The sequence below is a fragment of the Aegilops tauschii genome, chromosome 3, assembly GCF_002575655.3.
Source record: "Aegilops tauschii subsp. strangulata cultivar AL8/78 chromosome 3, Aet v6.0, whole genome shotgun sequence".
Lineage (NCBI taxonomy): Eukaryota > Viridiplantae > Streptophyta > Magnoliopsida > Poales > Poaceae > Aegilops > Aegilops tauschii.
The window spans coordinates 521,086,284-521,114,217 of NC_053037.3; the positions used below are offsets into that span (position 1 = coordinate 521,086,284).

Genomic DNA, 27,934 nt, shown 5'->3' on the forward strand with positions numbered 1-27,934 from the left:
CATTGTACTGGCACGGTGACTCCTGAGCTTGAGGATTTTGGCGGTGCTGCATGGCTCTCAGCCTGCTAACCGTGCCTCCTCTGCTGAAAATCAAAATTCTTTTGGACCTGTGCGTTTGCAACAGGAAATGAAAACAGGCAATCCGGAGTTTGGGATAAAATACTCATGACGTGAGCGTGCAACGCTAATTCTGTGGACTTGTCATATTCAGTTGTGCGAGTATTTGAAGTTGGCTGGCTGATGGTCTGTGTGCAGGAAACGGTAAATCAGTTAGGCTGTGGTGAACTGTTGAACTATGAGTTTACTTTGGAGTTCGGAGTAGTTTGTGTGCAACAGTAGGTACCTACCTCTCTCGTCTCCAAACCCTTGAGACCCCTGCACGGATTGTGTGGGAGTGCGGGGAGGCCAGGACTACCGGATGAAGCTCTAGTTAACATACGGTGTCAACGGTAGGCAAAGTATCAGGTGATACGGGACTCCGTGTGCTACCATGATACGAGATTCTGATAGCCCTTGGATTTCATATCCAATGGTCATGGGTGATGAGTAAATAGGCAGTTTTTCGATTAAATTAATCCATGAATGAATCATGAGCATGACATGGACAGCATTGATAACACACTGATTACGATCTAACAGAGCATGTACTACGCACATAGTAGAAATATCTACGCATATTGCTAGTACTGCTACAACAGAAAGAAACACGAAAGGGATAAACAATGTATACCCTCCAATCGGCCACGCGGCGGCGGCATCCTCAACGGCCTTCTTGTCGGCCTCGGCCTTCTCAGCGGCGGCACGGTCGGCGTCGGTCGACATGGTGATGACGAAGGTGATGCGGACGTAGATGAACAGAAGCGAGCAGTCGCGTAGTCGCTACTCAAAAACCTAATCGCCCCTCTCCCGTACAGGATCCGGAGAGGCGGGGTTTCGGAGGCCTGCTCTCCCGTCAACCTTGTACGCGGTGAACGGGACGGAGTCGCCGGCAGCAGCAGCAGCAAAGGAACAACGTGGGCGTGGAGGCGGAGATGGAGATGCGTTATGCTTTCGCGGCGGCTAGGGTTGGCAGCGCCCCACATATATATGTGCGGCCACGCGTGGAGAGACGTAGGCTGAACCCACGTCGAAGTCGGTAGCCCATGATCCGACGTCTCAGATCGTGGCCCTACCTGTCAAAGACTCCCCGTTCCTGACCGGCAAAAAGAAGCGCATAGAAGTGAGCTCGGCTCGACTCAATCCCGCAACCCGCGGCGAGCGGAGGAGGAGTGCGCGAGGGCTTCTTTTCTTCTCAAGCTCCAATAGCATGAGGGAGAGAATCCCTTATAAACCACTCCAACTCTCCTTTCACTTCCGGGGTGGGACTAAACTTCCCACCACCTTGTTATGCCACCTACATGGGCCCTTAGAGATTAAATCTGAAATTGTCATATGGGCTCTAGGCCCATCTCATATTTCAACAATGGGCTCACTCCAGGATTTGCGCATCAATAATAGATCCATGGAGGACTTTTATGTGAAGTTTCAAGAGCTAGGTCTGTGACCATTGGATCTCAAATCCAAAGGATCTTACCATGGGAGCATACTATGGCCGTATGACGAAAAAGGGTTTTCCTCCGCTCTATAGATAAAGCACCACCACCACCACATTCGAGTAAGAAGATACAAATGCACTCCACCACCGCACTCAACGCACATACTCAAGATGAGATACAAAAGGTGCCGAGCACTGAAAACATCACCCCAACGACGACTGAGCACCGTAATGATAAGCCGAAGACCACCATGAAGATGAACAATCAACCGGGGAGCGCTGAGACGGACACGGACTGATCCCGAAGATCAAGTTTTCGCCTGGAGAGACGCGCAAGAAGTGGGAGCACCACGACGGAGCCTGCAGGGAGGGGAACGTCGTCCACGGACGCCGCCACTGTCGGCCAATACCGGGACTGGGCAAGTGGTGAACCCCGGTGGTCCTACCCCTCCGTCGCAACCCCGCTCCGCCAACCACCCGCATCCATGCCGCCCAAGCGACCATGGCTGCCCGCCCGCATCCGAGCCGCGCGGTCAGCCCACGACCAACGCGCCTCCCACTGCCAGAGCCGCCACCCTGCCTCCAGACCGCTCCGATGACCACCAAAGGCCGAGACTTTGAACAAATCTGCACCCCAACCGCCTCCGAGACCGCCGGCTAACCACCCCACCTCGAGCAGCGCCAGAACCAGAACACACGAGGATGGGGAAGGGGGAGGGGAGGGGGAGGAGAGGCGGATTTGGGCGCGCCGCCGCCGCCACCATCGGCCTCCAGCCCGCACCACCTCCACACTCCCCGTCGCATCGCCGTCACGCACTGTTGCCGGCCCACTCCGAAGCGCCGCATCCGGCCCGCGCCGTATCCCTCGCGTGCAGGGACGAGAGAGCCCCGCCGCCGCCAACGACGGGAGCGTCGCGGGAGGAAGCCTATGCCCGTATCACCTGACACACTCGTCAACAAGAGGCATGTGAGCTCATGTGGAGGTTAGAATCTTGAATCTGTCTCGGGGTGCTCAGGGGGAAACCTCAGATCTGGGTCTTCCGGATCGGATGATGATGGCGTTTTATCGCTTTCCCTTCTGGGGGCATCGTTTTGGAGCAAGTGCTGGCTGGAGGGATGGTGGAGCGGTGCTTCATCTCACACATTGCTGGCGGCGGAGATCGATGGCATGGCGCTGTGGAGACTCGACGTCCGATGCGCGGAGATGGGCTCGCGCAGGAGGAGGTTGCTATCTGGCGTCATGGTGACGTCGATGGCAGAGTGGCCAGACAAGGTAGAAGCCTCAATATGATCTGAAGACCTGTGGAAGATGGCGGCGACGACACACGAGTGCGTCTAACCGGATTGTGCCTTAGACCCGGTATGTGGCTCGGCTGGGGCTTCCGAATGAGTTTCGGCTTCCGGCTTTTGATGTTAGGCTTAGGTGAGTGGTTTGGGTAGTGGCCCAGCTAGCACCCCTTCATCATATTGGATAGGAGTAGCGGCATATGTTGCCAAGATGGTGGATTCAGGCACATTGTTGTAATACTTTGTACGGTCCTCGAGAATAATCAATAAAGTGGCCGTATGCATCTCCCAGATGCAGAGGCCGGGGGTCATCCTCCTTTTCTAAAAAAAAGAATCTTGAATCTGTGGATCTTTAGGTAGCAACAACTTTGACGGTTTATTTTTTAGGACTGCTTAATGACTTTTCGTCGACGGTCAACAAGGACTGGATAGCTTTGGCAATGGAGAGGCAACCGCGTCTGTGTGCCATCGAACCACTTGGAAGGTACTCCCTCCGTTCCAAAATAGATGACTCAACTTTGTACTAACTTTAGTATAAAGTTGGGTCATCTATTTTGGAACGGAGGGAGTAGAAGATTGTCCCTAGAGACCTCAGTGTATTTGTTTTTGAGGGGAAGTTTGCTCGTATTAGTAGGATATTCTTGTTATGCACGGGGAAAATGATTTTGACCATGCAACATGTTGGTAAATAAAAAGTGAAATAAGTGGTCTCGGAAATGATTTTGAGGGGAAGTTTGGTCGTATTAGTAAGATTTTTCTTGTTACATGGGGAAAATGATTTTTGACAGTGCAACATGTTGGTAAATAAAAGTGGTCTTGAAAAGCAATTTGGTAAACAAAAGGAATAGACTTATTTGAAGATAGACTTCACGGTCGGTGCGGGAGGGAGGGAGGGAGGGAGGAAGAGGACGAGAAGCTTCGAGGAAGTGGGGAGGGATCTGCTGTGTGGAGAGCGAGAGAAAAATGTGTTTTTAATGGTCCGGAGAAGAACTAACCCAAATAAGCACCTCTTGAGTGAGTTAGATTTTTTTAGATGGGTTAGATGCATCTAACCCAAACTAACCCTCCTGTTTGGATATTTTTGGGTTAGCTGAGTCCAAACTAATCCAAACTAACTCTAACTCATCGATTTTGTTGACAGCATAGGCATAGCAATGCCCCACTGAGCAAGTATAATAGAGATGAGTCAGCGGACTATAAGAGATAAACTAGTATATTTCTGCTTAGTTGGAGGAAAGAGAAGAGGAGAGAGAAGGTAAGCGGGCTCTTCGTGAAGAGCCAGCTCTAGCACGTGCACCTAGGCACTTTGTGAGAATGAAAGGTTGGCCACATAATAAAAAAATAGTACACTCTTTTGATCTACTATTGTACATGTTGGCTATAAGATGAGCTGTATATGACATGACACTAACTTATAGCCAGCAGCTAGCTATACTATTAACCAGTGGGGAGTCCAGTAGGTGGGCTTCATAGGGCTCAAGCCTACCCTCCAAAAAATGAATTTTTTAATACTACTCTTCTTCTCAGGTCAGCCCAATTAGCCCAACAAAGGTACCAGCGGAACAGCCCACACGGCCACACCAGAGCAACGAAGCACGCATCGAGGGTTCCAGGCCTCCACGCACGCCGCACAATCCACACGCTGACACGCGCATCCGGGCCCCAGACCAAGCGTTCGTCGGCGTTGGGGCGGCCGCCGGCGGACCAGGCAACCGGCCGGGGCGGCGGACTGCCGGAGCACCGCGCCAGCAGCTAAGCGCGCGCGCCTCTCCGGCGACGGCGACGAGCCAAGGCGCCAACTGGCCGCGGCCAACCCTAGCTGATCGTCAACCGCCGGCGGCCGGCTACTGCTCAGTGCCAGACTGCCAGGTGCCAGCCAAGCCTCTAAGTCGGAGAATCGGAGGCGTACTGCTGCTGAAGGAGTTGAGGCGTTGACGCGTGCTCACTGCTGGCCGACTGGGTAATTTGAATCAATAATTTCTGTACATTTGTAGTTGCTACTTGCTAGTTCATGTTATCTTAATTAATTTAAGTCCTATTCCTATGCAAATTATTTGCAGATTTGCAGAGATGAAGAGAAAAAATATGAGCATAAACATTTTTTTGCAAGTAGTTCAAGCACTCCTCGTGTCGAACCTGGTCCTATCCCAGCCAGTCCACTGATCCCAGCGAATGTGAACCCAGATTCCCTTTCCCTGGCTGTAGTGACCATAGTTCCTACTTCAACTAATGAGAGACCTGATCCCTCAACTCCAAGCAATGAGAGAAATGACACCACGTTTGATGAGAGTACAAACCAACCAAGAATGCCTATACTAGAATTTCATCCAAGTCAAATTATTGCTGATCCAGGACTTAGAATACCAATAGAAGATTATGCCCCTGAAATTAGAAGTGATGTGAGAAGAGCTTATTTGTTGAACAAGCGAAACAAAGCTATTGGGCATAAATTCAAGAAGACAAAGGATGATAAAATTTGGAGGTCCTTTCAACGTGCGTGGTTTGACAATTTTGATTGGTTGGAATATAGTGTGGATAAGGAGGCTGCGTTTTGCTTTCATTGCTTCCTTTTCAAGAAACCATCCCAAGCCATTAGATTTGGCAATGATGTTTTCACAAAAAATGGGTACACTCGTTGGAAAACATGTTTAGCTAGTTTTGAAAAGCATGTTGGTGGTCAATCTAGTTACCACAACATTGCTAGGGGAGATTGTGATGATTTCAACAATCAACGAGCAAGTGTGGCTACCAAATTCCGAGTGTACAGCAAAGAGGCTGAGATATCTTATAAAATCCGCCTAACTGCATCATTGGATTGTGCAAGGTATCTCATAGCACTAGGTGAAGCTTTTTGTGGGCATGATGAATCCTCCACTTCCATCAACAAGGGCAATTTTAGAGAGTTATTGGACTGGTATAAGGACAAGAAGGAAGATGTGAAGGATGCATTTGATAAGGGGGCTAGAAATGCACAAATGATTTGTTCTGACATCCAAAAGGACCTTTCTACAGCTTGTGCGATGGAGGTAACCAAAGTTATTAAGAATGACATTGGACATAAGAATTTCTCAATACTTATTGACGAGGCTAGAGATTGTTCAATAAAGGAGCAAATGGCGGTGATTTTGAGGTAACCCATACCATCTTTTAGTGTTTTTATATTATACTAGTAATGTCTACTAATCTGATTTCGTGATGCACGTAGATTTCTAGATGATCATGGAGTGCTCCAAGAGAGATTCCTTGCCATTAAGCACATCACAGATTGCACATCTGCTGGAATTAAAGAAGCTTTAGTTGATGTGTTGGAATATCATGGTTTGTCAATTTTCAGGCTACGTGGTCAGGGTTATGATGGGGCTTCAAATATGAGAGGGGAGTTCAATGGTTTGCAAAAATTGGTTAGAGATGAAGCTCCGTATGCATTCTATGTTCATTGCTTTGTTCACCAGTTACAATTGGTGGTTGTCACCGTTGCTCAATGTAGTCCTGCTATTCTGATTTATTCAATTATATTCCCTTGATAGTGACTCAAGTGTGTTCATCTTGTAAAAGGAAAGATGCATTACTTGCCAAACATCAAGATGAATTGTTAGATTTGATGGAGAACGGAAAGATTTCAGCCGGTACCGGGTTGCATCAAGAATCTAACATAACAAGACCAGGAGATACTCGTTAGGGCTCACACCCCAAAACCTTGCTTCGTATATTCACAATGTGGAATGCTGTGGTGGATGTGCTAGGAATTGTTGTGGCTGATGCTCGGGAACACACATGCCAAGGTGGAGCTAGAGGTTTGCTTAAAAACATGAAATGCTTTGAATTTGTGTTCATCATGTTCTTCTTAATAAACTTGTTGAGCAACACAAATCAACTATCCCAAGCTTTGCAAAGGAAGAATCAAAATATTGTTGAGGCCATGCGTTTGATCTTGGATGTGAAACAAAGCTTGCAGGACATGAGGGACAATGGTTGGGAGCCTTTATTTTGCCAAGCCAAGAACTTTTGTGAAACACATGATATTGATGTGCCAAACATGGATGATCTTGTTGGAACAATGGGCCAATCTGTTCGCACTAAGAATAAGGTGACTCGACTTCACTATTACAAGGTTAGCATATTCAATGTTGCCATTGATGCAACTATCACAGAGATGAATCACCGATTCAATGAATTTTCCACCGAGTTATTAGATTGCATGTCTTGTCTTAATCCAGCAAACAACTTTGCAAAGTTTGACGTTGACAAACTTATTCGTCTTACTGAAATTTATGATGAGGACTTCACAGAAGCTGACCGGTTGTTGCTAAGAGTACACCTCCCCAGATTCCTTATGAACATTAGGAGAAGTGACGAGTTTAATGGATGTCGGGATATGTCCATACTTGCTCGTTTGATGGTTGAAACAACGAAACACACAACTTTCCATTTGGTATATCACCTCATTGAGTTGACACTCATTTTTCCTGTAGCAACTTCATCAGTTGAGCGAATATTTTCAGCAATGAAGATCATCAAGACAGATTTGCGCAACAAACTATCAGATGATTGGCTAAATGATTTAATGGTGTGCTATTGTGAGAAAGAGATATTCAGAAGCATTCACGATGACAAAATCATGATATAATTTCAGAAAATGAGTGATCAGAAAGGACATTTGCCTTATGAGTTTAATGTGATTCCTTAGAGGTATATATGTTAGTGTTACTAGTATTAATACTTACATGTGCATGACTTATTGTTGTATCACTAACAAGTGTGCTAATTCCTTGAGTACTCGTACTAGTCGTTTCGTTCATTTTGATAGACATAAGAAGAAAAATGAAATCAGGCGATCAAGAGCGGGCTCCGGCCCTTCTCGTCGACCAGCGCGCGATCGTCGTCGTGGGCGGAAGTCTCCACCGACGCGTGCTCCCATTACGGCATCTTCAACGGTTTGTTTGTATGATAGCTTGTTGGTAAAACAAATATGCCATGTCATCAACCAACACTTTAACATACAACAACTTCAATAAGTTGTCTCTAGTTTACCCAATAAGATATGAGATAATAAATAAGGTGCTCTCTCATTCTACATTGAAGCTTGTGCAAGGGGTGTTGATTCATGTGCATACTCTTCTCTTCCCTCATTTATTGTATGACACATCATTAAAAATCCTACTCCCTCCATTCCAAAATATAGTGCGCCCGCGCTTCCCGAGGTCGAACTTTGACCATAAATTTAACGAACGAGACCGACTGCGGCGGGTGAAAAAATTACATAATTAAAAACTTCTTTCGAATACGAATTCACTGATATAATTTTTGCTCCCGCCGTAATCGGTCTTGGTAGTTAAATTTACGGTCAAAATTGAAGTACGGAGATAGAGGAAGCACTACATTGTGGAATGGAGGGAGTATGTGGCAAAGTCTACCAACAACTATCTTACTACCTCCGTCCTGATTTATTAGTTCCCTTAGTATTTGTTCCAAACTTTGATCATAGATTTAACTATAAAATAATAACGCATGTCATTAATAATTATATTATTGGATTCGTATCTCTATTTTTAATGGAGCAGCTGGTAGTCTCGCTTCCAGGTTTATTTTCGTGTTTATTTTCGTCTAAGCCTTCCACCATCCCGCTGGTTTGGTTTTTTTTTCGCACCTCGCACTGTCCGCCAAACCAGCCGCCCGCCGCCGCTATCTTCCTCCTCTCCCGAATCCTGCAAAGCAGCCGCCGGCCTCCAACCCCACCGCCCACCTTGTCTCCCCCAACCCCGGCCTCCGCCCTCTACTCCTCTGCCGGCGCCCCCTTCCCTCCCCTCCCCTCCCATTCTCTCCCCCTACGAGCTCCGGCCGCAGCAAGATCCGCCACGGTCGCACCGCTGCTTCCGCATCTGTGCCATCCTCCCGCATCCCCACCATCTCCTGCCCTCACGTCCAATCCGGATGCCACACCCCTCGCCACTACGTGAATCCCCTCTCGCTACTGCGTGAATCCCCTCCGCCAGATCTCGTGGTCCTCGCCATCACGCCGGGGGTTTGGGTCGCCATGAGGAGACGCGGGAGAAGTTCTGTAGGAGCATCGTCACCAAAGGCACCTGCAATGTCTCAGGGAGAACAAGAACGTCGCCGACAGTTTTGATCGATTGTACGATTCCTATATCTGCACCTAGCCCACCCATCTAATCTGCACCTACATGTGAGTTCTTTTCGTTTGTATGTGCTTATGTTGGTGAATTTCTGATTTGATACTAATGTAATACCAACCTCTCTCTTGTTCTAACTTGGTGATTGGTCCCATAATTACCAGGCAAGCCGTGTATTCGCTTTAACAAGGAGGGTACTCTGTTGGCTGTCTCTACTGTTGATAATGGTATCAAAGTTTTAGCAAATGCTGATGGTCTTCGTTTATTGCGCACACTGGAAGATCGTTCTATCGATGCTTCTTGTAGTGCATCTGACACTGTAACAAAGGTAGTTACTTTTACCAAGAAACAACTTGAGATTGTTTTCCCCACATGCATGAATCAATCGTTTCTTATTGGTGCAGCCTCTAATAAATCCATTGACTGCTGGTGCCGTGGAAGCCGCCGGTGCAACCAGTTCTGAACTGCTGCTCCATCAGCTATAACTGCAATGGTTTGTTTTGATCCAGATTCATTTGGTCTGTTCTATTATAAACAATTTACATTGCGATCCCAACTAACTTGTTCTTACTCTGTACTCCCTCCGTCTGGGTTTATTAGGCCTCTTAGCATCACAAGCATGTCCCATTTTATAAGGCCTCGCTTTGGAAAGGTGCATGCATGCAACCATTTGATTGGTTGCATTGAAAGCCATTGTTGTTGGTGCCATGGCTGAAAAATTAATACACTTCATGCGTGCTTTTTCATTGGCTGCATGCAGTGAGAGAGTGCATTGGGAGTGGAATAGAAGAATTAATGTGAGCAAATTACTATGTGTCTTGGTATAAGAGATGTTGTCTTTAGGCCTAATAAACCCGGACGGAGGGAGTACTTTTTTTTGACGGAATAGGGACAACAGAAACTTGGTTGATGTAAAACCTGGAATAGCTGATGAGTCAATGCATAAGTCAAAGGTCTGGAAGCTTGTGGAAATAACTGATACAGCTCAGTGCAGATCATTAAAACTGGGTGATAGTATTAGCACAGCTAAGGTGCGGAAACTGCCTTTGGTGACCGAGCTCACTGGAGGCCTCCAAATTCAAAATTCAATTTTCATTGAAATTCATATTTTTACATTTCAAAAAAATCTGAAAAAAAGTACATATATACATGAAGGCATAACACATATGTGTGTAAATTTTCAGGGCAAAATACGTTGAAATGAGGGCTGTGCAAAAAAGTCAAATCTGGCGCTATTTAACACATGATACTATTCATCCTTCCAGGCCATGAATTTGTCTTTTTTCCACAGGTCGCATTTCAACATATTTCATTATGTAATTTTACACACATGTGAGTTACATCCTTACATACGCCCATTATTTATTTCAGATTTTTTTGAAACATAAAAGTTTGAATTTGAATTTTTCAAAAATAAAGGCCTCCATGGAGCTCGGCCTCCAAAACGCCATTCTCAGCTAAGGTGATACTTCTTCCCTTGCCTTTTACCTCTGTATATTTTTGAATATGCATCATTTTCTAGCAATCTGGTGGGTGCACTGCCATTTATAAGATTGCTATTTTCTTAAATTAATTCACAGTGTGATTTCTACATGTAGAACACTGTTTTAGCTCTCGTTAGATGCTTGACGTTTGACAAGTGTCTTACGGACATGAACAATCATTATGACTGCTAAGCGAAGCTATATCTTCAGGATCCAATTCCAACCACGTCGACCAGAGCGGCTCCGCTATCGCCGCAGGCCGTCCGGTGCAAGAGACCACCGGACGGGCGAGCGCTTCGCGACGCGGGTCAAGAAGCCACCACCTGAGAGAACGATTGAAAAGGCGGCACCACCATCGTCTCCCTTCAAACTCGCAGCCACCGTGCCGGCGGCGAGCTCGCACGCGCGCGTCGTCGACCAGCAGCACCACCGCAGATTACTCCCTGCCGTCGCGCCACGTCGTCGTCATCGTCGGTGGAGGACGACCCTGAATACGGTTACCTGCGGACGGTGCTAGAGCGTGGTGGGTTCATGCGCGCAATGCCGCCGCCGAACTGGCCGTTCAAGGGCCACTCCATGTCATCCCCGGTGGACCTGATCGTGTTCCACCTCCTGGAGCTGGACCTCCCCGCGGACGACTCCGACGACCGGCGCCAAGGCCCGCTCCGGCACCGGTGGAACCGGAAGCTCCTCTTCCACCTCACGCAAGAAATCCTCCCCGTCCTTCTCCACCTCGACGACAACGGCGCCTCCTACAGAACCAGACTCCACGGGCCGGCGCTGCTATCGAAGGTGTGGAGCACGGTGAAGGCATTCCCGGCGGCGGACTGCAGGGTGGTGGGCGACATCGACGCGCTGGTGGCACTGGACCTACATGTCACCCAATTTTGTTGTCTTTGGGGAATAGATGATGACACATGGACACCATTCGGTGGCAGTTTGATGTTTTTCAGGAATGAATTCCACCCGTTATTCAATACTACTATGAGAAAAGTAGGGAAATGCTCACCCTCTGCTAAATGTACTGGTTCGTCTCGCGGTCTCACCCCCAAAAACAGAGGAGAGGAGAAGGGAGCTCCTCCCTCACACTCGTCGGCTCCAAGGAGCCCCGCCGCCATGCATGGTGGAGAGGAGCAGGGAGCTCCGCCGCCACGTATGGTTATATCCATTGTTGCATCTTGTAATTATTAATTTGGAATTAATCATGCAATTGGAATTTATATATGTTTTACTCTGTCTTTTTTGTAGGCAAACCAAGTCTGCAACGTTTGAATATTATACTCAGTCAGTTGCTCGACTACTTACAGTCCTATTACTTGAGACTTATACTTGGTTAGCTGTCGTGTACATTATTCTGACATAAATGACACCATGTCTATGTGCAAGTCAGAAGGACCTGACCATCTAAAAAGATGTCAAATTAGTGTGGTACATTCTTCAGTACTGCAAGTTGGAGTAGCAAGTAAGTATACACATCAAATGAAAGTACTGCTTTAGTACAACATGCTTCAGTACTGACCATCTAAAAAGATGTCTAATTAGTGTGCACGAATCATGTTAAAACCTGTAGTGCCTACTTGTGCATTGATACTCATACCTGACGTTGATAAAAGTTGCATTTTGAGATTCAATTCTTTGATTTATGATGCTCTGCCATATGCACAATGAGAACATATATCCTTCTTACTGATCTCTGTTTTTCTAAGTTGAAACTATTTCTTTGTTACTTGGTGTATGTGAAGTGCAATCATAGTCCTGTCACAAACTTGTTTGAGGAAGGCAAAAGACTGGCCTTTTGCGAGACAGAGAAAAGACCGGCTTATTTTAGTTTAACACAACATAGCAAGCTCAATATATATTAGTTAGCACATGGCAGGATGCAGACTAGCCATGTTCATTTGTCAACATTTATACTTTCCATTGTGTAGTTGAAGCACGCATAGGAGCGTCCCAGTTATGATGTATAGTTCACAATGTTGATTTGGTAAGTAGTTAGAAAACATATGTGATGTATATGTAAAAAGTTGTGCCTCATTCAATTCAGATAATTGATTTTCTGACTTTGCATATCGATAATTGAAAACAATGCATGACACACGTGTTAGTGAAATAGAACAGTATTTCTGAATGCACTTTCTTGTAGCAGTAGGTCAAGAGAACTTTTATGCATAACACAATGCCTTTCAGTTTATAGATTCATAACTGATAACTGTAATAATATTATTGGAGAGTATTTCCTATTAGATAACTAAACTTAACATCACATCTCTTTATTTTTGTTTTTCCTTCTGAGAACCTTAGAACCCTGCTTGGAAGACTATTTAACCCGTCATTTTTCTGTTTATTGTTCAAAATTGCTTCAGTTAACATGATCATGAACACACAGGTTGTATATTTATTTTAATCGTGTGTACTTCTGACCTCACTTTTTATGCCTTCTGCTGGCATGTTGCTAACAAAATTTCTTGACATATTATATATATATGTCCTTTCTAAGAGGACATAAAATGTTTTCCCAATTTTCCTTTCACCATTTGGTAAGCCTTTGCGGAATAGTCTGGGGAGGTTTGCAACATTGTCTACTCATCTGATGGAAATCTGTTTGTTCTCTATCATGTGATTCGCTTTGGAGCTGATGCAGAGGTACTCTTCTTTGCCTGGGTGTTGTATGTGGTTCAGTTTGCTTGTTTGGGTTTACACTGATCTTGCTTGCTCGGTTTTTGAGTGTATAACCAGTTCGCAGGTCCTGCTATTTGATCAATGGATGCAACCCATGGGGGCATGGAGATGATGGCGAGGCATCACGCTGCGCTGACAGCGAGGAAAGTAACTTGGATGAAGGCAGCGACAACGGGTGGCTGTCGAGGAAAGCGGCGCGGGGATGGGGGAGGTGGGTGGTGAATGGCAGCCGAGGAGACGGAGCGGCGGCGAGATTGGACGAGCTCGCCTTCGGAGTGCGTGTGAGGCAAGATTTCCTTCCCGGGTTGGCCGAGGGTCTCCTTGTGTGTTTATTATTTCCGGCAGAAGCAGTGAACATGCAGGGTTAAAGCATTTTCTTTTGCCGAAGGGGAGGGTAGAAAACAGAAAAGATCAGAGGGGGGGGGATGGGGAGGTCTGTGGTGGGAGGGGTTGGAAACCCGAGCAGACTGTCATGAACTAAAGTTCATTTGTTTACTGACATGTTCATATTGTTTATCCTTTTGTTATTGAATTTGGAAATGCGTGCAAGGTTTCCATATCTTCAAATTACGAATACTGAGAAGTGCAAGCCTTTCTCTTCTAGAAAATTAGGGAATTGGCTCACACACTATTAAATAATTTGATGCACTCTTTCTTATTTTAAATGGTCAGGAGGAACAAGTGAAGGCTTATTTTGGACCAGTTCCTTTATTGGATAGTTTGATAACAATTTCTTAATGATTACTCAAACATATGAACATTCTCCATTATTAGATTAAATCACTTCTGCAGCATGCGACTGTAGTAAATAAAATTATTCAGATTCAAGCTAAAAAAATCATTCAGATTCTACCATGTATATACTTACAAACTAAAAGAGAATGTAACCAAATAATGATATATTTGTCTCTCCCAAGGTAGCTATCCAGTTCTAGCGCATGGGTTGAGGACTACAACTTTGTTACTGAACCACCATGAGGAGGCCACCGTGGAGACGAACTAGTTGTCGTTTAAGTTAACACCCAGCTATGACTAATGTACACATATTTTAGTTAAGCAGGCCTTTGTTTCAGTTTGATTTTCTCGTATATACACAATATATTTTTTCCTTCACGTTTCTTGCAAGCACAGAAATATTATCTTTCTTGCCGGCGAATAATAAGAGAGAACAATAATGTTATTGCGCTATAGGCATCTGGTAAATAAGACATCTCTGATGACAAGTGAGGCACATTTCATTTTAAAATCAGAGATACAACACAGTATCATATTTCACGAAATGATAAGACTTTTGAAGCTAAAATAATGGTAGAGCAAGCGTGTGAAGTGAGGAAGTCAAGGGTTGGAAGGGTTGCCTTGTTTACAAGGAGTTGGTTTGTAAGGAGACATGATGATTGTCACAGATAAAACCAAATTAGATAACGGTATGTGTCCATATGTAAATGAAACCTTATGCCATCATGAATGACATACATTTGGGTCTGTAGTTTTGTTTATTCCATGGCAATGCACATGCATTAAACATTATATAGCATGGTCAGAGACGGATAACTCAAGGCTTGTAACTTCACTACCATTTCCAAATGCAAGTTTGTTGGGAAGTCAAAGTCATGCGCTATATTGAGAGCAGAGGCATGCGGCAGAGAAGAAGCTTCTCTCAGGGTGGCATGACGGTCATGAGACAATGTTTGTTTAACTACCGTCGTTTTATGTCCTTTTTTACTCTATATATCAGCACGTAGTTATCTTACTAGAATTTGTATGCCCACATTATTATTTGGTAGAAACAAGTGGGAATACCACAATTAATTGGGAGAAGTTTCATGAATGAGTGTTTCTCTTCATGTTTCTTCTGGGCATAAAAACATTATATTTGTTGAGGTTGAAGACTAAGGAGAGATAAACTTGCCATAAGCCAACATGCATCTTTCATTAATAGCAAATAAGAAATTCAATATGCCATCATCCTTCGAGGTAGTGATAACCGTCTCATTTTCCAATCAGATATACAGTACGCCATCATCTCTCGGAGTATGTGAGGACCTTTTCATAGATTTGCTAAAGTTTAGAAAAGATGCCAAGCAATGGTAGGGTGAGATGACACTTTGTCTTTTATATTTTTTAATATATGTTTATATGTTCACTTTTATAGGTTAGAGATAAAACAGATGGCATAAAAAATGTTGATTGACAAAGTCATGGACGTACCTACGATCAACTAGACTCAAAACTCATCGAGTTTTACACAATGGGATGCATAAAGATAATTGTTATTCTTATATATATATATATATATATATATATATATATATATATATATATATATATGTTGCACATGATAATACAAAAGGTGTATTTCTATATATGTTTACTTTTGCAGAGTATAAGAGAGGTAGAGATGGATTATGTCGATGTTCAGAAAGAATCCATCCACAATGGTCCCGAGGCAATGTCGTATTATCAGGAAAAAGCTAAAAGCCCGTGGCAACGCACGAGCATTCTACTAGTTTAAATATAGTGTCCAACGATATAATTTTTTGTTACATGCATCAACATTTTAGTAGTTAAATATAAGGTTAAATTGAGCACAAAATACGAAGGGGACTAATAAACCAGAACGGAGGTAGTACATCCATTGGAGATGCCCTTACGAGTGAATAGCATAAAACTACCATTTTTCGCGTTAGGGATTGGGAGGAGGTGGCTAAAAAAGGAAGGAAAAAGGAATTCGAAATCCGTCCCTTCCTACATAATCATCGGGGTTGACTTTCCTTACTTTCCCAACCCCGCTACTGTAAAAAGAACTCTTTTGTTTTGAGACTAGCTAGTCGCTATGGTTTGCGGGAAAACTCTTCTCTCTCTGGTGTTCCTGTTTGGGTAGCATTCCTAATTAGCTAGAAAATATGTTTGTCTAACTGGCTCACCGCAAAAATATTTCAAATTAGCATTTTATGAATTTCTTTGATAGTATATATTATTATGTTCTAAAAAAACAGAAAATTCAAGGTAGACGCTCATAGTACGGACAACCACATGCACAGAATCACACATAGATTTCTAATGACATAGCTTCATGGTTAACAAGACCTAACTCTTATCATATAGGTAAAATAAATCTATTTTGAATGGAATAAAAAAGGAAACAGGTAAATAATAAATTTTATTTTGATGTACTACAAGAACTATAAGCTAGGATCATGTACCTAAAGCTAAAATCCAAATTATATTTTAAATATGAACGAACACTTGGATTGTAGACCCACTCCACCCAAATAAGCTAGGATCACTTTTATTTTCATAATAAATTTTTATGTATGGGCATGTGAAATAGGCAAAAGAATGCACACACGCGATCATAGCGAGAGCGGCTATGATGGAGTAATTAGTAGGATGTCTTAGTAGAAAAAATGTAAGCAATAGGCCATGTCAAATATATAATAAGACATTTTTCTTGCTAAGAAAATGCAAGTCAACACAAAATGCTAGCGATACGATTAGGAAAATAATAATGTATGGAGAGTATGAAAAGATGAGGAGGGAATGAGGTAGAGAGGATATTTATTAATGCAAAGGCAATTAGAGTAAGGTAATCTTGCTTTGAACAGCCGAAATACCATCGATATATGGCCAATGAGAAGGTAGTTGGAATGCAGGCATCAACTGACCTCAAGTATGATCTTTCACTTCTTCATTTGTTTCTTATTAAAAGATTCCACAAAAAAATTACTGGAAATATAGCACCTAAAGACATGAAATATTCGAGGTAGAAATTTCAGGATCAGTCCAACCATGAGTTACGCGGTAAGTTGGAGGGCCAATTCTCTTGGACTTATGTTCGACAGATTTATACCAACAACACAATACAATTAGTAGAAAGACATGCTGACCAAAGAATAGTTATGTATGTTTCACAAAGCTTATATGTTAGTCATATTTATGATGATAGTCGGCTAAATATCTTCCAAATAAATAAAGCACAATATGAAATTTAATAGCAAATCTAGCTGCGCAAATGCGCGGATCACACTTCTGGTTGGGACTTTATTACTTGAAACATGTTCGGAATTTCATCGGATATTACAATCTAAAGAATGCAGTCTGGAGGCTCTGCAAGCCAAAACTTACTTAACTCTAAACTGTGCAAGGCAGCCATCAGCTGACGCTCTAGCGTGGTGCGGCGCCCGCCCTCTCGCTCCCGTATCCCTACGTCCGCCTCGCGGCCGCCTCATGCCTGGCGAGCGCCTCCTCACGCCAGAAGAGCGCCTCCTCACGGCAGGCGAGCGCCTCCTGGGCAAGCCTCTCGAGCGCGTCGGCACGCATGTCAAGCGCCTCGGCACCGCTGGCGAGCGCCAACTCTCGCCTAGCAAGCGCCTCCTCACCGCTTGCGAGCGCCTCCTCTCGCCTAGCGAGCGCCTCATGCCGGGCGAGCCCCTGGTAACGCCTCGCGACCGCCTCATCACGCATGTTGTCGGGTGATAGGTGCGACATATGTCAATGGATGACTTATCATTGTAGGAGCCAGTAAGACATCGCCGGTGCCTGGAAACGGGATAAGGCGAAGACATGCATGCCGGCGAATCTTACCCAGGTTCGGGGCTCTCCGTGGAGATAACACCCCTAGTCCTGCTCTGCGGGGTCTCCGCATGATCACTAGATCAACACAAGTGGCTACAAGTGGCTCATTGAGCTGTTCGGCTAGAGGAAGAAGAAGGGCAAGGCTAGCTCTCCTCTTCTCTCTATGTGGTGTCTAAAACCCTAAGAGATCAACCCTTTGCATGGGTGCCCTGGGGGTTTATATAGGCCTACCCCCCAGGGGTACAATGGTAATCCGGCTGGATGCGGGTCCAGGCCGTCAGTGTCTGTATCCGTCGGCTTCTCCGCCGGCCGCTGGGGCCCGCCGACTGGTGGGTCCCGCCGGCTGCCGGCCTCTTGACCGACAGGCCGGCCCCACCGCTTGGGGGTCTTGCCGGCGGCTGGTTACTGTAGCCTCGCCCCTGATGACGAGGGCTTTGCCGAGGTAAGCATGGCTACAGTGCCGCCATCTGGCGGGCTCTCACTATAGTCTTACCTCGTCTTGTCTCCTTAATGATGCACATACTTCGAGGGAGTCAGGTAGCCGGCTACACCCCAGGCCGACTAGGGGGGCTTGGCCGCCTTCGAGCGTCTCTCTGGCTGAAAGGGCCCGCCGCCCGCGGGCCGTACTGACAGCCTGTCGTGGGTGGCGTCATGGTCAACATGGCAACAGTGTCGCGCCGGACGGGGATGGCCGACCCGTACGGCGCACTGTGGCCATGCGTGCTCCGGGATTCGGGGGTGGCAGGCTTTACTGTAGCCACGCCCCGTCTCGTCACCGTTATGTGGGTGCAGTCCTTGAGGGTGCAATCTTGGCCGCTTGCGGGGAGCGGGCCCTCTTGTGGCCGGCATCGTGGAGTCGGTCTTCTTGTGGCCGGCTTCTTGGAGTCGGTCTTCTTGTGGCCGGCTTCTTGGAGTCGGCCTTCTTGTGGCTTTCTTCGGGAGGGTTTTAGGGCCGGGCCGCCTTCCAGTAGTCGGCCTGTGAGATAGCCGGCAGGGGAAGGCGGCCCTGTGCTTTGGGTGCTTGAAGGCTCGATCGGCCCGATAATTTTTGAAGAGCCAGGGGGAGTCGGTTAGGCTACCCGTGGTCATTTACTCCGACAGTAGCCCCTAAGCCTCCGGGCAACTTGGCAAAGTTGGGCGGAGGTTTTTTGGCGGGTGTTCATGGAAATGATCATGCAAAAAGACAAAGTCCACGCAGATATATCAAATGATTGCTTTTAGCATTGCAAGTTTTATGCGGAGGGTGCCGACTCGGTTTCGTCCGAGCCCCCTTCAATCTTTTTCGTGCTCCCTCCGCTCTTTGGCTTGTGCTCTCGCTTGCCGGACAGCCGCTCTGCGGTCTGTGGCTGAGAGTGGGCCGCGGAGTGGAGTGTACAATACTCAGACTCTGGGAGCGAATTTAACCGAGCAGATACTCATAAAGCGAACGACCGGGTCGCCCAAACCGTTTTCTCTCCCGAGACGTTTTTTGCGTGGGTGGCCTCCAACGTCTGCTCTTGCTAGCCGGGCAGCCGCTCTGCGGTCTGTGACTAAGAGTGAGCCTTTGGTACCGCGCACGCTACTAAGCCGTCTACGGGAACTAACGTCTCAGGCCAAGCGGCCAGCCCCCGGGCCAACTCTGGCTGGCGCCGGGGCGAACAGTGATGCAACTGTAATAAAATGCGGAGAGATAGCCCCCCGAGCATCGCTCGAGGTTATCCATGCTTTCGTGGTGCAAAAAATATGCGGGTGAGGAGCTCACATTGATTTTCGTCGAGGTGGAGTTTGCCGAAGACAGCCGGCGCGGCTCAGCGCTTGCTGAGTGCGCCGGCGCACCCGCTGGGTGTAGCTTTTGAGTCTCCGGGTGCTCGAAGGGGGGTCCCGGCCGGTCAGGCTCGACCGGCCAGGCGGCGAGGCGGGACGTGACCGAGCCGGCTTGGCACAGCCGGCCAGGCGGTGAGGCGTCTGGCAGCGCCCTTTTTCTTCTTTCTTCTCTTCTGCCGTCTGCTGGCAGCCGGATAAAACTCTACTTTTGTCTTTTGTTTTTTTCTTGCAATCTTCCATGGGGGCGCGCTAGCGCACCCACTGGGTGTAGCCCTCGAGATTTGGGCCGACTGCCGAGCAGTCGGGCCGGATCTTCCGGCAGCTACTTTGTCTTCTTTCCTCGCGGGAGCGCGTCAGCGCCCGCTGGGTGTAGCCCCCGAGATTCGGGCCAACTGCTGAGCAGTCGGGCCGGATCTTCCGGCAACTACTTTGTCTTCTTCTTCGCGGGGGCGCGTCAGCGCACCGCTGGGTGTAGCCCCCGAGTTTCGTGCCAACTGCTGAGCAGTCGGGCCGGATCTTCCGGCAACTACTTTGTCTTCTTTCTTCTGCCGGCTGTCGACAGTCGAACGCTTCTTCTGCACGAGCAGTCGGGTGGGCATCAGGCCTGACTTTTCTCCACCCGGCAACAATCTTTTCCCTTCTTTTTTTTTGCCAGCAGTCGGTTGCGGGCAGTCGGCCCACTTTTTCCAGCCGGCCACTAGGCAGTCGGCCCTCCAGGAGGCGAGGCGGCGTGCCTCTAGTGTCTCGGCGTCGGCGTCGGCCGGGATGGGGGCGGACAGGTCGTGTAGCGCCGCTTGTAGGGCGTCGTGGGCGTTCTCGCCTGAGGCGGGGCCATGGCTGATGACCAGCACCTCAGTGACAGTTGGTGGGGAAGAGGGTCGTCGATGATCACCACGTTGGTGGGGAAGGCGTCAAGCGATGCCGTGTCGGAGTCGACAAGCATCGGGTTGGTGGAGCCGACCGACTCCAAATCCACAGCAGGCTCGCTGGAGACGTGAAGCTGATCGAGGAGGCTGACGAGGCGGCTCTCGGGGCAGTCTGTGCCCGCGTCGGACGCATGCTCGTCGGAGATGCGAGCCTCGCCAAGAAGATCGGCGAGGTAGCTCGCCGCGCAGGCGTCGTCGACGCCTTGCAGCGCGTCGGGGCAAGCGCCATCGGGCGTGTCGGGCTGGCTATGCTCGCTGGGAAGGAAATGGGTTTCCGTCCAGAATAGGTCTCCGAACGACGGTGCACCTGGCCCCACAGTGGGCGCCAAATGTCGGGTGGTAGGTGCGACATATGCCAACGGGTGGCTTATCATTGTGGGAGCCAGTAAGGCATCGCCGGTGCCTGGAAACGGGATAAGGCGAAGACATGCACGCCGGCGAATCATACCCAGGATCGGGGCTCTCCGTGGAGATAACACCCCTAGTCCTGCTCTGCGGGGTCTCCGCATGATCACTAGATCAACACAAGTGAGCTGTTCGGCTAGAGAAAGAAGAAGGGCAAGTCTAGCTCTCCTCTTCTCTCTATGTGGTGTCTAAAACTCTAAGAGATCAACCCTTTGTATGGGTGCCCTGGAGGATTTATATAGGCTTACCCCCAGGGGTACAATGGTAATCCGGCTGGATGCGGGTCCAGGCCGTCAGTGTCTGTATCTGCCGGCTTCTCAGCCGGCCGCTGGAGCCTGCCGACTGGTGGGTCCCGCCGGCTGCCGGCCTCTGCCGCCCTCGGGCCGTACTGACAGCCTGTCGTGGGTGGCTTCATGGTCAACATGGCAACAGTGCCGCGCCGGACGGGGATGGCCGACCCGTACGACGTACTGTGGCCATGCGTGCTCCGAGATTCAGGGGTGGCAGGCTTTACTGTAGCCACGCCACGTCCCGTCACCGCCTGCCCTTAGATAGATTCGGATCTAAGGCATCACCCGCTCGGGACTTGTTTTTCCCTCGTTGGTAGAAAACTTGCAGAACATGGGGTATCGAACCCAGCACCTATTGGTTTCTGGCAATGCTCCGTAACCACACGGACTACATTCAGGTTGTGACCTCATTTAGGTTACGTTGTTTTTGTACTTGTAAAACCCATGACGTGAATAATAAACTTTTTTTTTCCTTTTTTACACCAATTTTTCCTACTATTTTTTCTTCGTTTTAATAGTCAAATGGCTCAGCTACTCTGTTAGTATTTTTTTTACTACATTGTGATAGCTTTGACTAACAAAATAAATGTTGAAATACACCACTGATATTTTGGGTGTAAATAGTATGAGAATTTTACGCATCATAGATCTGATTACTCATGTGCAACACCTTGATAACTTTGGCACGTGGAGGGGGAGGGGTGGTGTAGAAACATACACACGGTAACTTCATTCTAAATACTAATAGCAAGGTAATTTTTACATCGCAAGCCTGATAACTTACATAAAACATTTGTGGTAACTTTTTGACCCGGAAAAAATAGTTGTTGAAACATACGATGTTTTTGTAAAAAAACATGGTAAGAGCATCTATAGTCTGGTGCCTCAAACCGCCCTTAAGCGCCCGGGCTTTTATTATTCCATTTTCTCTCTGTGAAATACTGCTTGGATAAATTAAGAATTAAATTCAGTTTCAAGAGATAAATCGGGATAGTAGATGCAGTTTGTGTCAAGTAGATGTCCTATTATATTTATGAAAACACTAAAATCTGAACCACCCCGATAACTTCTATGTAATAGCATGTTCAGCTCCACGGAGCCGATAACTTGCATATAAATACCCAGGGATAACTTTAACCCGGGGAATAAGTTGTTGAAAAACACCTTGGTAACTTATTTGTACATCACATGGTAATATACACATTGCAGACCAGATAACTTAGGTACAAAGACCACGTTAACGTTGACCCTTGAAAAAAAATATTGAAAATATACTCCGGTAATATCTTTGTAAAATAACATGGTAATATAGGCTCCCGGACCTGATAACTTCGGTACAAATACCTCGATAACTTTTGACCCGTGTAAAATAGTTGTTTGGAAACACAATTCGATAACATCTGCATAAATAACATGGTAATATAGGCTCCCGGACCTGATAACTTAGGTACAAACACCTCGATAACTTTTGACCTGTGAGAAAAGTTGTTGAAAACACACTCGGTAGGACCTGTGTAAATAACATGGTAATATATGCACACCAGAGTTGATACCTTATTTACCCCAGATATGATAACTTTTGACACACACAAAAAATATTCGAAACATGCCAAATGGTATCTAGTTTCGAAGGTCTCACCGCGGTGGATTTTTTTTGTGAAAACAGATTGTGGATGAAATAGGTGATTCGAGCGACAAAACATTTTGAAATTTCAAAACAAAACGAATCCACGATGACATTAGCTTTTCTGCACTTTTAGTGCATTTGCATGTGAGGAGAAAGTTGGAAGAAGTCATTTTTATGCCCGAAATTTGCCTATGTAAACATCATGGTAACCGATGTATCATATACATGATAACTGGCATACCCTATGCGTGGTAACTTTTACCTGGGAAAAAAATTCGTCGGAATATATCAATATGAGATCTAATTTCGAAGTTCTCGCCGCGACGGTTCTTTTATGTGAAAACAATTTTTCGATCGGAGCGATGGTTTGGCCTACGAAACATTTAGCATTTCTTGAATCATGAGGGAATCTATAGTGATGTCATCAATTTCGTCTCACATGCATGCATCTAATTAAGCTTTCTAACAAATGCTATGCATCGTACATGATGGAGAAAAAAAGCACTAAGTATCACATGCATGTGTAGAAAAACAGATGCAACCGCGAGCTAGAAACGGGCTGCATGTGGATCGTCCGGATCTATCGCTAAAATCAGGACGTCTGAAAGTTATCACCGTCCTTATTTAAATAACAACCATGTCTTTTACAATAAAGGGGATCAAGAAGTCCCGGGGGTATCTTTCCACACCCATGTTTCTTATCCTTCAAAACTAAAGCGAGCAAGTTCATGAGCACATCCATTAGCTTCTCGCACAAAATGACTTATAGTCGCTTTGCCGAAAGAACTCATCAACTTTCGACAATCATCAGTAATCACTGCTCCCGACGCCCGATACTTGGACGGATTCTGGATAGCCTGGACAATCTCCAAAGAATCACTCTCAATTGCAATAGATAGAATACCAAGCTCATCTGCAAGTCGTAACCCCGATAACACAGCTAACGCCTCCATCGTACAAGCATCAAGTGCATGATGTTTAAACTCCACAGCTGCAGCAATAAAACTACCTTTCGACTCGCGTAAAATTGCTCCACATGAACCTGCACCTCTGCCCATGTGAAACGAAGCGTCCACATTAATTTTAATACACCCTGATGCCGGCCTAGACCAGCAAGTGTCCCGTCGGGTAGGCTTCTTCTTATCCGCCATCCAATTTGCAACAATTCCTCTGATTTGCATAGCGGTTCGAGCTGGTGTTGCGATCTTCTCGTCATGTGAGACCTGGCGTTGTTCCCACCATATGTACCAGCACGCAACCATCACGAATTCCAGCGTATTTTCTCCTAGAACTTGAAAGCCACCTGGTAGCTTTGAGCATAACATCTCGTCCAAAATAAGAGAACCTGACCTGTGTCGTGAAACGATAACTGTCATGCAATCTAGTAGACCGAGTTCTTTCCATACCTCACAAGCTCTCTTGGAGATAAAAAGCATATGTCTTAGATCTTCTGGGTCAATTTTGCACACCTGCACTGGCGGACCTCTCCCGTGGGCAGGGTATGGCAGCCGCCATACCTTACTTCTGGGAAAAAAATTATATACATATGCATTTATCGATTGGTACTTGAATGAATTGCTTGACTCGTTTGACCGCACCCAGCCTGGTCTGATGGGCCGACGCGATGCATCCAGCTGTTGGGCACTTGGGCCAGTAACAACCGGTCCAGATCGATCCAGCTCCCACGCACACGAGACACGACGCCCAGCCACGACGCAACCCTAAGCAGCTAGCATGGCGGCGGCTGGCCAGGTCGTGAGGACGAGGAGGGCCGCAGGCGACCGACGACGGGGCAGCCGACGGCCGGACGGCGGCGGCGGCTGGCTGGGGGCTTAGAGGGCGGCGGCAGCAAGCTCGAGCGGCAGCAGCAAGCGGCGGCTCCAGCGGGCGACGACAGTTGGGGATTTTCCTGGTAATCTCCTAGGGTCCGAACTCTGAACCACTCCTCTGCTCTGAACTATTTGCAGCCACTGCCACTTTGTTTATACAATTATATTTTTCATTCATGCTAGTGTATGCACACGTTTTTGTTTTTAGATGATTATACGTACAAGCTAATAAGATGCCCAACCGACGCAGTTCTGCGACTTCTCTCCATAAGATGGAAAAGAAGAGGAAAGGACCAGCAAATGCAAAGGAAAGAGGAGGAAGAGGTATATTTATCATGTCCGCTTGGTAAAATTAAGGAAGATGTGTTACATTGAGTGATAGATCTTCAAAAGTATTGCTCTTGCTAAAATTAGGAAGATTTTCAGAAGGATGGTAGGGCACTGCCATTGTCTGGGTCTTCTAGACGCCATTATACGCTTCATTATCGGTATGTTTTAGGTTGTTTTCCTATTGAAACATGTCTACATTTTCATTGTATTTGGTTATTCATTTGTAGTGTGCATTGTTAGTGTGTATTGACTCCTTTGATTCGCATAAAAAAAATTAGTGAGACTTCGCCCCACCTTAAATTTTTTTCGTGGTCCACATCTGCACACCTGCATGCTACCGGTGTCTTTATATATTTATCCCCCATAGTGCAATAACAAGGCACAATGCCGTGCAAAGCCCGCCAGGTAAAAATGTGCACCTTAGGCGGTACCTTCGTTTCCCATAGAATCTTCCAAACGGGATGTGGTTCACTTCTTCCTCCTCCTGTTACACTGCCAGCTCTGGTTCAATACTCCGCTTTCCATTCTGCATGATATGCTGATCTCACAGTAAAACACCCAGACTTACAAAGTTGCCACGCTATGAAGTCTGGTTGATCTTGAGATGGTAGCGGAATTTGTAAAATTCTTGAAGCATCAATAGGCCAGAAATTATCATGTATAAGCTGAACATCCCACTCACCGGTAGTAGGATCAACCAGATCATGCTCCGTCTCCAGTAAACAATGCCCCGTAGGGGTCAATACTTTGCGATCATAGGCCGTAGGGATCCAAAGATCGGACCAAATTTTAATAGTCGCCCCATTGCCTGGTCTCGAAATCGCACCCCTCCTGAGGGTCTTTAATCCACACATGATACTACGCTAGGTAAATGAAGATCCTTTTTTAAGAACAACATTAAATAGATCCCTGTCCGGATAATACTTAACTCGCAACACCTGAGCACAAAGGGACTCAGGTTCACATAGAAGTCTCCAACACTGCTTCGCAAGCATCGCTTGGTTAAAACAGTGTAGACCTTGTCGCAGTAATTAGCCACGGGTAGCCTCATCTGCTCCCCATGACGTTTCAAGACATCGGGGCCGACTGCGCCCCTCAAGAATCCAAGACCAAAGCGCCGCCTTCTCGCCGCCGGCTGGTCCAGGCGGCCGGCTGCTAGAAGGCGGCCTCAAGACAAGCCGACTCCTGGCCGGCGCCTCTGGAGAGGCCGGCTCTTGGCAGGCGGCCCCTACCACCCTCAGAGTCCGCACCCTCACAAATACGACGAGACGGGGCGTGGCTACAGCACGCCACGCCACCCCTAGCCTAGGGCATAGCAAGGCCACAGTGCGCCGTACCGAGCAGGGTTCCTTCGTTCGGCGCGGCACTATTGCCACGACGACCGTGATGTCACCCCTGTCAGAGGGGACTGTGCCCCCATGACGGGCTATCGGTACGGCCCGCAGGCGGCGGGCCCCACTTGACAACGAGAAGACCAGAAGGCGGCCGCCCCTGGCCAGTCGGCTCAGCAGGAGCCGGCAGATGACCAGGCGGCCCACCCCCTCTTTGGGGACCCACACGCCATTAACCAGATGAGACGGGGAATGGCTACAGTGAACGCCCGCCAGGCGGCGGCACTGTAGCACGCCTCCCCCGACAAAGCACGCATCATTAGCCGCATCGCTACAGTATCGGGCAGCCGGCATGACCCGCAAGCGGCGGGTACGGCCTATCGGCCAAGTATCATACAAACGGCAGGACCCACTAGGCGGCGGGCCCCACCAGCCAGCGGAGAAGCCGGCGACCAGAGACACTGACGGTTCGGGCCTACACCCGGCCGGATTACTATTGTACCCCTGGGGGGTAGGCCTATATAAACCCCCAGGGCACCCATGCAAAGGGTTCAGCCTCTTATTCATCCACACACGCACGTAGAGAGAGGAAGCTAGGGCTAGACTTGCTCTCCTTCCCCCTCTAGAGAAATAGCTCAAGGAGCAAGTTTGTAGTCACCATTGTTGCTTGAGTGATCATGCGGAGACCCCGCAGAGCAGGACTAGGGGTGTTATCTCCATGGAGAGTCCCAAACCTGGGTGAGATTCGCCGGCGTGCATGTCTTCGCCTTATCCCGTTTCCTGGCACCGGCGACGTCTTACTAGCCCCATCATGATTAGCCATCCTTTGGCATATGTCACACCAAACCCCCGACATTTGGCACCCACCATGGGGCTAGGTGCACCGTCGTCCGGAGATCTGTTCTGGACGGGAACCTTCTTCCTCCCTGGCGAGCGCAGCCAGCCAGGCACGCCGGATGGCGTTTGCGCCGACGCGTTCCTTGGCGCGGAGGTCGCCTGCGCGGCAAGCTGCCTCGCCGACCTTGTTGGCGAGATCCGCCTCTCCGACGAGCCTCCGTCCGACGCAGGCACTGATGGCCCCGAGAGCCGCCTCGTCAGCCTCCTCGACCAGCTCCACGTCGCCAACGAGCCGGCCGTCGACTTGGAGTCGGTTGGCTCCACCGACCCGATGCTCGTCGACTCCGATATGGCGTCGCTCGACGCATTCCCCACCAACGTGGTGGTCGTCGATGATCCCCTCTCCCATGCCGACAGCGGCGGCAGCACCGTCACGGAGGTGCTCGTCATCAGCCATGATGGAGTTTCCGGTGACGGTGCCCGAGACCCGCTCGAGGCAACGTTGCAAGACCTGTCTGCACCCATCGTAGAAGACGCCGACGCCGAGACGATGGAAGCACGCCGCCTCCAGCTTGTCGAAAGTGCCAAGAAGCTACCTAGCATGAGACGCCTTTCGGAGGCTTACCAGCGCGAGATGGACCGCGCCGTCGGCGGCACGCCGGCTCCTGGAGGGCCCAGCCGCATCGGCACGGTCCGGCAGCACGGCGCGGCCATTGCCAGCATGTTCAGGGCAGATCGCCCTGTCTACGCCACGCCCGCGGAGAATATCTGAGCTGCCCAGGCGGCAGTAGACGAGCTGGACAAGCTCGAGAGCGACGAGCGTCGCCACATGATGGAGCGCGTCTAGCGGTTCATTGACGCGGCTG

At 47.8% G+C, this 27,934-nt stretch overlaps 1 protein-coding gene across 12 annotated transcripts; it reads left to right on the plus strand.

Moving 5' to 3' along the window:
• Window positions 1-8,447: 8,447 nt before the first annotated feature.
• Window positions 8,448-13,647, plus strand: LOC109748881 (uncharacterized). Of its 12 annotated transcripts, none has more exons than XR_012205515.1 (10): window positions 8,471-9,005; window positions 9,117-9,280; window positions 9,357-9,445; window positions 9,553-9,983; window positions 10,137-10,284; window positions 10,372-10,414; window positions 10,647-11,589; window positions 11,685-11,720; window positions 11,827-13,079; window positions 13,173-13,647. XR_012205515.1 is itself a non-coding variant. In XM_040404564.3 (6 exons), the coding sequence occupies exons 4-6, from the start codon at window positions 10,968-10,970 to the stop codon at window positions 11,931-11,933; spliced, it is 765 nt and encodes a 254-aa protein (XP_040260498.1). In that variant the 5' UTR covers window positions 8,448-9,005; window positions 9,117-9,280; window positions 9,357-9,445; window positions 9,553-10,967; the 3' UTR covers window positions 11,934-13,647. The 12 variants fall into 12 exon arrangements, 1 of the variants encoding a protein (XP_040260498.1); XR_012205511.1 differs by having other exon boundaries at window positions 10,137-10,243; window positions 10,324-10,414; XR_012205513.1 differs by having other exon boundaries at window positions 9,553-10,284.
• The last annotated feature ends 14,287 nt before the right edge of the window (window positions 13,648-27,934 follow it).

Bases quoted from the DNA above. Each gene is read 5' to 3' on its own strand.
- LOC109748881 (XM_040404564.3), top strand. From the start codon at position 10,968: ATGCGCGCAATGCCGCCGCCGAACTGGCCGTTCAAGGGCCACTCCATG. The intron at 11,590-11,684 runs GTATGGTTATAT...TCTTTTTTGTAG, and splicing joins GCAGGGAGCTCCGCCGCCAC to GCAAACCAAGTCTGCAACGT. The intron at 11,721-11,826 runs GTCAGTTGCTCG...TGTGCAAGTCAG, and splicing joins ACGTTTGAATATTATACTCA to AAGGACCTGACCATCTAAAA.